This window comes from Typopeltis vanoorti, chromosome 25 (assembly GCF_054136105.1).
Source record: "Typopeltis vanoorti isolate ZY-2024b chromosome 25, IOZ_Tvanoo_1.0, whole genome shotgun sequence".
NCBI classification, from domain to species: domain Eukaryota; kingdom Metazoa; phylum Arthropoda; class Arachnida; order Uropygi; family Thelyphonidae; genus Typopeltis; species Typopeltis vanoorti.
The window spans coordinates 66,141,086-66,154,703 of NC_143573.1; the positions used below are offsets into that span (position 1 = coordinate 66,141,086).

General features: G+C 36.7%; 1 protein-coding gene across 3 annotated transcripts in view; it reads left to right on the forward strand.

Moving 5' to 3' along the window:
• The window catches only part of LOC150092812 (carabin-like), a 183,878-nt gene extending 170,815 nt beyond the window's left edge, over window positions 1–13,063 (forward strand). For all 3 annotated transcript variants that reach the window (XM_090414655.1, XM_090414656.1, XM_090414657.1), the window contains one exon: window positions 12,695–13,063. In XM_090414655.1, the coding sequence (XP_090270781.1) occupies window positions 12,695–12,833 (139 nt within the window). In that variant the 3' untranslated portion in view covers window positions 12,834–13,063. The remainder of the gene's footprint in view (window positions 1–12,694) is intronic.
• The last annotated feature ends 555 nt before the right edge of the window (window positions 13,064–13,618 follow it).

Here is a 13,618-nt window from a genome sequence, read left to right on the forward strand (position 1 = left end):
AATAAAGTGCATATTTTAATCATCATCATCACTGTCTTCAAAACTAACATTTTGTAGATGTTCTTTATTTACAAGTGGCTGGGCGTTTACAAGACCCCTCATCACTTGAAATCTCTTGGGACATTATTTGTATAATTCTCTTTGTATACTTCAGCTGCTTTAGTTATCAAGAAGTCAGTAATAAGACCTTGCTTACCACTATGCTGCAATTTTTTATTAAGTTCATAATATGGAGCTAAACAAATATCCAATTGTCTCGTAAATTTTCCTGAGCCTCCATTGAGAGATCATTATCCGTAAAATAACTTTCTTGCCAAGTTCAATCCTTCTGCTAATTTCTTTAACGGATTCATCACAATCAGAATCTTTGGCAGAACTTTCCCTGCCATTTGGTTTGACGTCATTTATTAACTGTACCAGTTCCTCTCATTTAAATCTGTTTCCCCATCAATTACTCTAATTTCATTTTAACCATATTGCAAAAGTGGCCATTACTATAAAAATAAATTTTTACATAAAAAAAAAAAAAAAAAATTACATATTGTTACACCCTGATACCTTCACCATGTGGAATTTTCAGTTATCATGGTGTAACATAAAGAGAAAATAAAATAAAACCCCTGTATAAGAGCTAATACATAAATTACTTAAAGAAAAATATTCTTGCATCCAAGTAAAATATATAACAGAAAAAGTGTTTGTTGAACTAAATAATAAAAGAAGGAATATATTACAGTTGTGATATGAAAAAAATTAGCTAAGTAAGACAGAAAGGATTAGTCATAAAAAATTGTATGTGAGAGGCTAGTTTTAACACTTGAAATGAAAGATTAAAATATTAAGTAAATTCTTAGAAAATTTGGAAGGGGAATTCATTTACAGGCTAGAAAAAAATAAACAATAGACTATCGCTCAGGGTGAATTCCCGAATTGAGACGTCGTCACGTGCGAGTCGCGTGCTTGCCGACCACCGGATCTTTGGCAGGAAAACGCCACCCTAATTGGTCGGTGAAGTCGAATCCAGTAAGGGGCGGAGAAAAGAAATTAAAGAAGGTGCCGGTAGGGATCAAGGTATAAAAGGGTTAGAACCCCCCCCCCCACGAGGCTTTTTATAGGTTTCACGCAGTTTTCCTGAGTGGCGGGGTTGGAGTCAATTCTCCTTCCGACACAACAAGGGAACAAAAGTGAGCGGGATTTCGATTCCGTATTTCCTATGGTAAGAAACGAGGAATACCATTTAGCTAAAGGAAAGAAGATATTGTATATGTGTTTCATCATCCAGTGACAACTACGAGAAAAGGAAATCTGTAAAGAAGTCGGTGTCCGCATGGTGAGTTTCACAGCCATTGTATAGATGATTCTAAGTGTGTCCTTAATTCAAGTACGAAAAGTTAAGATTGCAAAAGCCCAGTTTAATGCCAAAAGAAATTAGGAGTGACAGATTATAGAAGAGTTCATACGAGGATAGTACAATCAGAAAAAAGGTCATCATCATCAAATTCCTGCCATGTACCCTCAAGGGGTGTACAGGATATGACAGTACTACATGAAAAAATTACATCATTATTAACTTCCTATCTACAATTTTCCTCCAAATCAGTCTGTTACTTGTCAAGACTCCAACATTATCAGATCTTATATTTCTATCGTCTAAGGCACTTTGTAACGTATCAATCCACTTATATCTTGGTCTTCCTCTGGGTCGTTTTCCTGCCAACCTGGCAGAGAACACTTGTTTTGCTAATCTTTCCTCTCCCATTCTATTTAAGTGACCATACCATCTGAGATTAGCTCTGCTAACGCATTCCTGGATGCTGACAATGTCAAGTTCTTTCCTAATATCCTCATTTTTAATATGATATTGCCATTGATGCCATCTGTTCACGCCTCTAATCTTTCTCAGGACTCTCATATCTGCGGTCTCTAGTCTTTGGTCAAGTGTTTTACTTCTGACCCAGCTCTCAGATCCATAAGTTAAAATTGGTTTGAACACAGTCTTGTATACAGCTAATTTAGTGTTCCGACTAATTTCTTTCTTATTCCATATGAATTTATTCAAATGACTTCCCACGATACCAGCTCTGCTGATTCTGTTGTCTATTATTGTATTTAGTTTACCATCTTCAGTAAAAATTGTGCCTAAGTAGCTGAAATGTTTTACTTGTTCCACGGGTTCTCCATTCACAACACAGTTGACATTTTCAATGATTCTGCCTATTTTCATTGTCTTTGTCTTTTTATTGCTAACCTTCATACCATATCTATTACAACAGCTATTCAATTTAGTCAGAGAATCTTGCAGACTTGTAGCGGATTTATTTAGAAGTATAACATCATCTGCATAAAGCAAAGAGCTGACATTAACATCTCCAATTTTGATATCAGGTTTAATGCCACATTCCTTCATAATGTGATCCATATATATAATAAATAACAGAGGGGATAATGTACATCCTTGTCTCACACCAGATTTAACATTAAACCATCTTCCTGTACTTCCTTCAATTCTAACTGCTGACTCACAACTCAAATAAAGACTAAGTATTGCTTGATATGATGCCCCATTGACACCATATAACTGCAGCGTATTGAATAGCTTCTCTCTTGGCACCTTGTCATATGCCTTTTCCAAACTGACAAAACTTAAATACAGATCTTTGTTATATTCCCATGCTTTCTCGACTATTTGTCGTAAAGTGAAGATCTGATCCTGACAGCCTCTATTTGGCCTGAATCCAGCTTGTTCTTCACCAAGCTTTTCTTCCACAATTCTTCTCAACCGTTTCTCAAGTATACTTGCATAGATCTTGCCAAGAACACTCAGTAGTGAAATACCTCTGTAATTCTCACATTCAGTTTTATTTCATTTTTATATATGGGTACTATGAGAGCTCTACTCCAATCATCGGGAATTCGTCCCTCTGTCCAGGCTTTCTGAACTATGCAGTGCAGCCACTGTAAGACTCTTATACCACCATACTTCAGCATTTCTGGTCGAATATCATCTACTTCTGCTGCCTTTCCACGTTTCAAGCCTTTGATGGCTTTTTCTACTTCAAGTATGGATATGTATTCCTGACTGCATGCCTGGTCAGTGTTTTTTATCACTGTGCTGTCATCACTGCTTGTTTCATTTAGCAGTTTTTCAAAGTAATTACTCCATACTTCAAGGATATCTTTTTCTCCTGTTTTCATTTCACCTTTATCATCTCTAATTCCTTTTACAGCACTCTTTCCTCCATTCCTAAGCTTCTTCAACAACCTCCAGAATATTTTGCCACCTTCTTGATATTTATTTTCTATATTCTTGCCAAAGTCCTCCCATGACTTTTGTTTAGCTAGTTTTACACACTGTTTAGCTTTCTTACATTTGTCTCTGTATTCTGTAAGAGTAAAAGCTGACTTATTTGCCAGGAACTTTTGATATGCTTTCTTCTTTTCCTTCACTGCCTCTTTAACTTCCTGTGTCCACCAGGGAGTTCTGATTTTTTTATCCTTGCACACAACCTCACCACATGCCTCTCTGGCAGAATCAATCAATGTTTCCTTCAGAGTTTGCCACTGAATCTCCAAGGTTTGATTCCTGTTCTCCAACTCTTTCATTTTCTTTTCAATAATATTTCTGTATTTTAGTCTACAGTTCACATCTGAGAGCTGCTCAACTTTTATTCGCTTTAAAACTTTCTTACATGTTATTCTTTTCAATATGAAATTCAATTTTATCCTGCTCAAGACTAAATAGTGATCACTTCCAATTTCAAATCCTCTGTACACTCTGGTGCCCTGCACGAGGGAGAAAACATCACTATCAACAATAACATAGTCAATGAGACTTTTCTTATTCCTAGCCTCTTCTCTCCATGTGAATTTGTGCACATTTTTATGTTGGAACATGGTGTTAGTAATAACCAGTCCATGTCCTGAGCAGAAATCCAACAGATATTTGCCATTATTATTAGCTTTGCTCTTTTCTCCAAATTTTCCCAAAATATTTTTGTATGTCTCACAATCATTTCCTACTCTACTATTTAGATCCCCAACAAGGACCAACTTTTCCTTTTTCATTGTGTCAGTTGCTTTTTCTAAAGCCTCAAAAAATTCCTCCAATTCTACCTTAGTAGAACCTTCTGTGGGACCATAGGCACAAATAAGTCTCATTGTCCAGTTCCCCATTCTCATATTTGCCCACATTATCTACTTGAGACTGACTGCCATTCAAGAAGATTAGCCTCGTATTTTGTGTTGAATACTATGGCTACTCCTTCTTTTCCTTGATTGTCATTGCCTAAATATAACATTTTGTATTTATTGCTCAGAAAGATCTCACCAGTTTTGGTCTTTTTTGTTTCAGTCACCCCTATTATGTCGATTTGGTACTTATCTAATTCCTCAGCTAGTTCCATTTCTTTGCCATTCAGGCTTCTTACGTTGATAGTACCGATCTTTAACTCTGGTGATGTTGAGTTGGGGTTTGTTTTCAGATTTGTTCCAGTAGCTGACTTTTCGCTGTTCGCCCTGGTTCCCTGGCGAAAACAACGGGGGCTTTGTTTAACCGGGCGACGCCCCAGCCGGCATGAAATTTTGTCATGTTGTACCATCATTTTTTATTTTGGTTTAACCAATAAGAATACAATTTGGTCAGCTAAATCCCAAATTGCCAGCCCATCCTCGTTCATTCAGTATCAAAGTAGATACCCAACAGGGTGCACCACGAGAAGGTGAGGATTGGACATTAGGTCAGAAGCCCTGGTCGGTTCTCCGCATTCCTTTAAAGGCTATGTGGAGGTCTCCTCTCAGTTATACAGCTTTGACCCTTAAGCACCCCTCAGAAAAAAGGTAGAGGCCAATATTGAAAACCCAAGTCAAAAAAGGTACTGTAAAAATCTGTTGTTAACTGAAATCGGCTGTAATTGTAATCATCATTCTATTACTGAACTGTTGAAGAGACTAAAGAAAATTATACTAGGACTTTAGTACATGACTGATTGTAATGAGAGTATGCTTGTTAATATTAATTATATAACTATTCAAGTGCCCTGAGATTTATGCATGTGTATTGTAACTTATAGGAAAGTTTTAAATATCAAAGTTATGTATTAGCTCAGTGAAAGAATAGTTTAATCTACATAGTTTTAGATATTTAAATAGGGTGAGTTGATCACATATGTCCATGTGCTACAGCATATAGCGTATTCGGACTAATATAGGGTTAACTAAAGTGTTGATTAGATCTGGGATTATACATATGATTGTATGTGTTGAATTTGTTATGGTGGCATGATCGTAATACCCATATAGGATCTTAGCCAAAATACTTGTGGTTAGCTAATGTTATTTTGTAAATATTTTCTTAGTATATAATTGAGTTATATATATTAACTGAATTGTACCATGCTAATGCGTTTAATAAACCTTTGTTCATTGATAAAACAGTTGTCTGAAATTGTTGCCCAATGCACCACTTGAAAACGTACGAACCTAATCACACGGGAAATTAATGTGTTAAGTTACGAGATAGAGGGTGACGACTGCTTAATAGTTTCACGCTCAGACATATTTTTGTATTTTGCTCCTTGTTTTCGAATTATATATCTTGAACTAAATGTCCTGAAAGGCACAGTATAATATAAATATTAGGGACACTAAGGGGAGAAATAGCTAAAATATTTGTATTTTGGGGTAATATCTCATACATAGATAAAAGTTGAATATAGATAAACAGAATTTCACTAAATAGAATAATAATAATCATAAATTGGGACACAACAATATTGTATGTAACTCACCAGAAAATAAAGTGCTCAGTTTGAGATTAACACACTTATGATTTTTAATGCGCTTTCCTGGTAGAATTTTCAACAATAAACACTTTATACGATAAACAATTGAGGTACATGCATGCTAAAGGGTATTTCCCCTAATATAAATTTGCTACTTATAATACATGCGTGATATGGGCAGACACAAATTTAACAAAGATAAAATTTGATTTTTAAGTCTCGCAATGAAAAGACAGAGTTACTACAATTTGTAGACAGTGTTATATCGAAACTGTGTTGTATAAGGACCATGTTAAACAAGGGTTACTACAATTTTGTAGACCGTGTTATATCGAAACTGTGTTGTATAAGTACCGTGTTATATGATGGTTACCTGTATAACTGAAATCAACAGTGAAATAACATACTTTTACATCAATAAATATAAAAAAAGAGGATTGAACAAGGATGTGATATTATCACCTATTGTTGTTTGATATCTTAAATCATGCAGGAGAAACAAGATTGGTGCTTTATTTATTAGATTATTTGTGGACAACTTCATGCCTATCACTGAGAATGAAGAGAGTCTGAAAGATATAGTTACATTCCGACCACAAATGTAAGACCCCTCAACACTCCTGCTGCTCCTGGCAGAAGAAGGTGAATCCATTCCAATAATAGGATAATCATTGTGTTTTGTGGGATTAGTGTTTATTATTACAAGTCGAAAAATTAGCTTTTCTTTTATGAAAATTCTGGTTTTTATAGTGATAACTATTTGGCTTGTATACCAGTGTTGGAAAATTTTACGTATAAAGCATGTGATTTCGCATGTCGATGACGAATTCATATATCGCCTTATTCCTTTCTCTTCTTCAATGTGAATTGATTCTCTTGGCACTGTGCCAGCTAGGGTTCTTGCAACTGTGGGCAGACTATAATAAATTAACAGAGCTGTTTGAGATTTTTACTGAACCTGAAAAATTTAAATAACTATTTGATCAACTTATAACAAAGTACCACAAGATAGGGACCAGAATGTCACAAAGACTAATTTCCTTCTCATCTGCCATCATTCCTGAAAACTTGAGTGCAATGAGTGTCAAGCAGGAAGAATGATTCCACCAAGATATCATAGTAATGGAACAACATCAACAGGGAAAATGGAATGCTGTTATAATCCTGTAGAGAATATTGCTGATTTCTTCAAAGAGATTTTTTTTGTTCATTTTTATACAGGGTGTCCCAAAATTCACGCAAGATTTAAATTTAGCGCCATTTGTGCGGTAAAGTGTTGCCAACGAGAAAAAAAAGACAGTGTGACAACTGACAGTTCAGGGTTATTAAAAATGGAGCGCTACACGAAAAAACAACACATTTTCATTATTGAGCAATATTTTAAAAATAATGAAGAAAATGCTTATTTTTCGAACAAAATCATCTTCAGCGGTGAGGCTCATTTTCATCATGATGGCTACGTTAATTGACAAAATTGTCGCATTTGGGGTTCAGAAAATCCACGAGTGATTGTTGAGAAACAAATGCATCCACAACGTGTCACTGTTTGGTGCGAATTTTGGGCTGGAGGCATCATTGGTCCATTCTTCTTCGAAAATGCGGCTGGTAAGGCAATAACAGTTAATGGTACTCGCTATCGCGACATGATAATCCAGTTTTTTGTGCCTAAATTGCAAGATATGGATGTGGACGACATGTGGTTTCAACAAGACGGTGCCACATGCCATAAAGCCCGAGAAACAATTCGATTACTGCATGAGTCATTTCCTGGTCGTGTAATTTCCCGTTTTGGTGATCAGAATTGGCCGTCCAGTCATGTGACTTAATGCCGTTGGACTTTTTTCTTTGGGGTTTTTTGAAGTCTAAGGTTTATGCCAACAAGCCCATGACCACCCACGCCTTGGAGGAAATTGAGCCCTGTATCAAAGAAATTCAGCCACATTTATGCAAAACGGTCATGGAAAATTTCGACAAAAGAGTGCATATATGCCAGCAAAGCCGTGGCGGCCACTTACCCGATATGCTATTCCATGCATAACCCTATGCCGTATACTTTATGAATCAATAAGAAATTACAATTTTTAATTAAAAACTCGTGTTTTCTATCAAAATTACTTCTTGCGTGAATTTTGAGACACCCTGTATATACACTGGGTGATTATAAAATAACATCAAGTGTTCAGAGCCCTCTAACGAGTAATATATTGGATGAAACACACCAATATTTGGTAGCCGCACACAGTATAACATGGGGATTCGATTTAACGAAAAAAAAAAAGTACCAAAAGTTGCCAACAGGGGAAATTTTGGCACTGCCAAATTAATTTTAGTAGGTGTGACTAATGAATGACTAAATAGCAAATGAGAGACAGCACACATCAATTTCATGACGTTTATTGTTAATTATAAATGAGGTTCAATATGACCACCATTCTGATGTTCCAGGAACTGCATACAGTGCACGACATTTTCCACAGTGGCTCGCAACATGTCGGAATTGATTTATCTCACGTGTAACGTTATTCGGTCTTTCAAAGTTGGAATATCGAGCACATGTCCTTGATACACAATGCTTTTAAGAAATCCCCACAGCCAAAAGTAACAAGGACTGAGATCAGGTGATCTCGGTGGCCATGGCGCGGGCAACGTACAACTAATGGGTGTTCTGTCAGAGAAATGTTATCACAAAACACTCTGTACCTGAAGTCCGATGTGGGGTGGTGCGCCATCCTGCATGGAGATGGTCGAATCGAGACATCTTCTTTGCTGCAGTTATGTGGAACCACAAAGTTCTGTAGCATATTGGCATACCTGTTAGCATTGACGGAACAGTCACTGGTTCATTTTGGCGATTTTCCTCGTAAAAGTATGGACCGATGATAAAAGATGCCATAAATCCGCACCAAACTGTGACTTTGGGCGAGTGGATAGGCATCGCAGACACACGTGTGGATTAGTTGCAGCCCAAATGCGATAGTTAAGTGTGTTAATATCGCCATTCAAATAAAAGTGCGCTTTGTCACTCCATAAAATCTGCCATGGCCATGCATCATCCACTTCCATGTATGCTAAGAATCTCAAAGATAAGTCGATTTGTGTGGTTGCATCACCAGGGCGCAATTCTTGAACATGACTGATTTTATAGGGGTAAAACTTCAACATCTGATGTAGGATTTTCCACACCATTGTGTATGCGATATCCGTTTGCCGGGATATTGCTCGTGCACTGCTGGTACCCTGCACATTCGTCATCTCCTGTTCCACAATAGCAGTTGCAACTTGTTCAGCTTGTTGGTGATTGATTGGTTTGCATCCCCTGCCTACCTGCACTGCTAGTTCCAGTAGTTTCAAATCGCCGAATCAGTTTTCGTAAGTTTGTAACGCTAATCGGTCCTTTCGGTAAATTTTTTATACACCGAAAATCATGAAGACAAGCACTGGCATTATTGTTCCGCTGATAATAGAGTGACTAACAAAGAGCACGCTCATGTAAGGTAAGAGGCTTCGAATAGCAGTTCGTCTATGAACGATAAGAAATCTCACAGGCTTTCCTTTTATTACATGATCGCTCACAAGAAACGTGATAATGCAAATTAATGCATTTTACTCGGTAAACAGTGCCAAAATTTCCCCTGTTGGCGACTTTTGGTACTTTTTTTTTTCGTTAAAATCGAATCCCCATATTCCACTGTGTACGTCTACCAAATATTGGTGTGTTTCGTTCCATACATTACTCGCTAGAGGGCTCTGAACACTTGACATTATTTTATAATCACCTGGTATATTGATCCCATACATGAGCAGTCAAGAGACTCATCTGCACCCCATACATAGCACATCAGTGCTATGTGTGGGGTGCAGATGAGGACTATGGCAAAAATTTATTTTTTTTTTATTTTTGAAGAGCTGCAAGTTAATCGTTTGGGAATATTTCATGAAAAAGGCTGTTCCAGAGAATGGATGTGGATAGAATAAAAGAGGAGAAGCAGGTTCAATGTGCTTGCAATTGCATAGTAAAGGGATGCCTGGCAGCTGCTGTTTTTGTATTAACAGGTGCAACTGAACATCTGTTCATCTGGAAATGATAGTTGCCAGTTCATTGGAGCAGTAACCATGGCAGTACCTGTAGGATAGACAGCGTTGAAATACTGCATTTGTGAGCTAGAGGTTGAAATAGATCTGTAAGAGAGAGAGAGATCATCAGTGAGCCTAATTGCTTGTCTCTGGATAGCATCAAGGATTTTAAGAGCAGTTTTAGGTTGTACCACCCAAACATGAACAGTATTCTAAGCATGGGTGGATTTGGGATTTATAAAGTTGAGAGTTTGTTGGGTGTAAAATAGCCTTTTGAACAAAAGAGAATGCCTAGTTTGGAGGCTGTTGATGTGATATGTTTATACCAGGAGAGATGGAGGTTAATATTAGTCCAAACAGAGAGAGCTTATCTTGTCTGGTGTGTTACTAGGGTAAGGATAGGTTAACTTAGATCTCTTTTGCAAAAGAAAAGGCAGGACTGTGTTTTGGCAACATTGAACATGACAAGGTTATCTTCATCCTGTTTTAAAGGATAGTATGAAGATCAATGTTTAGGACACTACTTGTAGATGATCTTGTAGTCTGGGATGTCAAAGTACTGCATAGTTTGTAAAAATGAATAGGATGAGTGGAGAGTGCTATCATTAGTAGAGCTGTGGATAGATTAGTGATGATTGCAAGTAGGTCATTTATAAACAAGAATGAAAGAGTAGGTCAAAGGACAGAGCCTTGGAGCACTATAGTATTAATGGTGAAGATGGCATTGATGGCAAGCCATCTACCATAACTTGCAGAAAACAAGGAGAAAGGAAGCTGGCTACAATGCCACACACAGTCAGAGGTTTTGGAAATGTCAAGGGCAACAGTACGAGTTTCTCAAAACCTTTCCATTGGTTTGGATGGATATGAGATTGCTTCCATGTATTGGGATAAGTACCAGATATGTATAATAGATTGTAGAGACTATGCAGGACGGGTGTTAATTCTGGAGCACAATCTTTGAGAACAATAGAGAGATGTCATCAGGACCAGAAGACTTTTAGTAGTTTCCTGATTTCTTTTTGTTGAAAAACTAAAGGAGGAATTACAGTGCAGCCTCCTGTATGAGGAGGAAATCGCCTCCTATCATACATTATGGTATGGTAGGAGGTGATCAGTGTCATCAATGTATTAGTTTGAGGAAAAAAAAAAAAAAAGAGTGATGCCAGGAGATAAGCTTTATCTTTGGGCAAAGTAACAGTGGTGCCATCAAGATGAGAGAGAGAGGTAGAAGTGCAGTTTTGTCCAATGGCCTTAGTAAGGGACGACTAGAAGGTATAGTTCTAGTCCCTCACAGGACAGGAGGTAAGTTTTGCTGTTGGCCTTTATAAAATCAGATTTGGATCTGCTGATGACTGATTTGCAAATATGTATGCTTTGGTTTAAGCAAAGTCTGAAGCTGGAGTTCTTGAAGCGAGCAACTTGTGGTAAGCTATTTTTTTTTTTTCTTTGACTGCTTTCGTACACTTTCATTTGAACCAGGGCTTAGAAAGCAGATGAGGATTATGCCTTGAATTGGGATGAAGGTCTTCATGCCAGTGAGAATAATTTCTGTAACTTGTTCACAGCAGTTGTTAGGATCAGATGAGCAGAAACAATAGTCAAACCAAGGAAAGGAGGAGTAGAAATTCTGCAGGTCATTTCAGTTGGCTCCTTTGTAGTGCCAGGGGAAGTGAGTGGTTGAGGGATGGGCATTCTATGAGAGAGGAGACTCTTACAAGATTGTGATCAGAATTGCTAAGAAGAGAGGTAACCTCTGGAGTGTATCTGGATGGAGAACTGGTCAAAAAGAGATCCAGAATATTTGATTTGAAGAGTGAAGCAAGTTATCAGGAATTTGAGCATTGAGATTTGTGTTAGGTCATTACTTATGGCAAAGCCTTCTGCCTCTTGTCCAGCTTGGTCAGTGGTGTTGGATGTCAAGGGTCTTACAAAAAAGAAATGAATACTCATAAACACTACAAAATGTGTGTAGTTTTAACAATTTCTTTTATGTTCTTACTAATTGCAAAGCAGATATGTTATCCAACCAGGTGAGCTAATTTACCATGGGCTTGAATTTCACCAGGGATGTCTTGTGAATGTCCTTAGATGAATTGCACTTCATATGCCTCTTCCCCTGTTTTAGAGACCAGAAGTGGCTTGAAATCTATTCCATTTTTTTGGTCTCTAAAACACAGAGTTTCCAGATTATCTAACCTTATCCCATCCCCAGTAGTAAAACTGTGTGATGGTTTGCGACTTTTTTGCAAGTTGGATTCTTATAAAAAGAGAAAGAGGCAAAAAAACAGATGTAAGTGCTTGAAGTTTTGTTTATATCACTTTACCAAATTTAATTGTTATCAATGAAAAATAGTTATATTTTGGCATGTCTGTGGGACAAGATTGCTTTTAAATTCTCCAGACTATACATGGAAATCCACTTGTTTTTGTCTCTAGTTACAAATGAGGTTACAGTACAATAATAATGAAAAATCTTCAGAAATAAATGGTAAGTGTTGCTGAAAATCATAACTATAAAAGATTTTTTATAGTTATAGTAATAAAAATGTTTAATGTATTAAATATTTATTTTGATTGAGTTGTAAAATACAGATTACTTCAACTATTAAATATAATTATACAGTCATCTCTAATTATCCAACCTTCAAAGCCAAATCCTCAGTTATCTGCCCAAGAAACTAATTTCCCTGACATGATCAAGTAATTTAGAGATTACTGTATTAATCTTAATTTATAGCTATTTATTAATCAGAAAATGTATCTGTCTTCAGTTTATTGAATTATAATACATAATTGTTGGAGGAAAGCGATATGTACTAATGAGCAATTTGTCTTAGCCCTGCAAGTCAAGAGATGGCATTCCGGCATTTTCAAACCCCAGCACCATATCTTGGTTACAAAAGCTCCGTTTCCATTGTGCATAGTCCAGCTAGTCCTGTAGAAATGCAGTTTATTACCAAAAACCTACGTATGTAGTAAAGCTGCAGCCTAAGTATAAAAACTGTTTCAGGAGGTCTTTTATGACAGACTATTATATTTTGGTATAATGTACAATCATTTTTGTATTGTATAATGTTAAACATGTACACATAATGCATCTTAAATAAGGGTGTACTGAAACAATTACTGGTACTTTAAATTTGAAGTAACAGTGAAGTAACATTTTATTTTCTATAAATTAAAGGCTGATTACATTTTATATCATAGTATTTTTGAGTTATCCTCTTAGTCTTCATTTTTTCTTTTACAAACATAAAACCTCTCAAATGTTTTAATATGTAAATTTGTAGGTATCAAAGTATGAATTTTCTAATTGTGGCAATCTTGCAATTATCACCCTAGGTGCAGTTTCCCCAGTAAATAATTAGTAATAATAATTGGAATTTGCAGTCGCAAAATTGTATGGATATATGTTTGCCAAACAAATTTTTCCATAAAAGTTAGTGTTTTATCTCTAGATCACAAAATGAGATCTGAGGTAGTATCTTTGGTTTCCTTTGAGAGAGGAGAGGGATACATAGTAGTATACTTAGATTTTGCAAAGGCATTTGATAGATTACCACATAAGTTGATAGTCAAACTACAGCAGATGGGGTTGGATATTAGATTAGTGCATTGGATCAGAGACTGGCTATCTGATAGGTATCAGCAAGTTGTGTTTGAGGGAGCAATATCCCAGAAGAGGAAAGTCACTAGTGAGTGTTTCAGGGGTCTGTTTTAGAGCCATTGAGGTTTACCTTGTATGTTAATGATATTGGCAA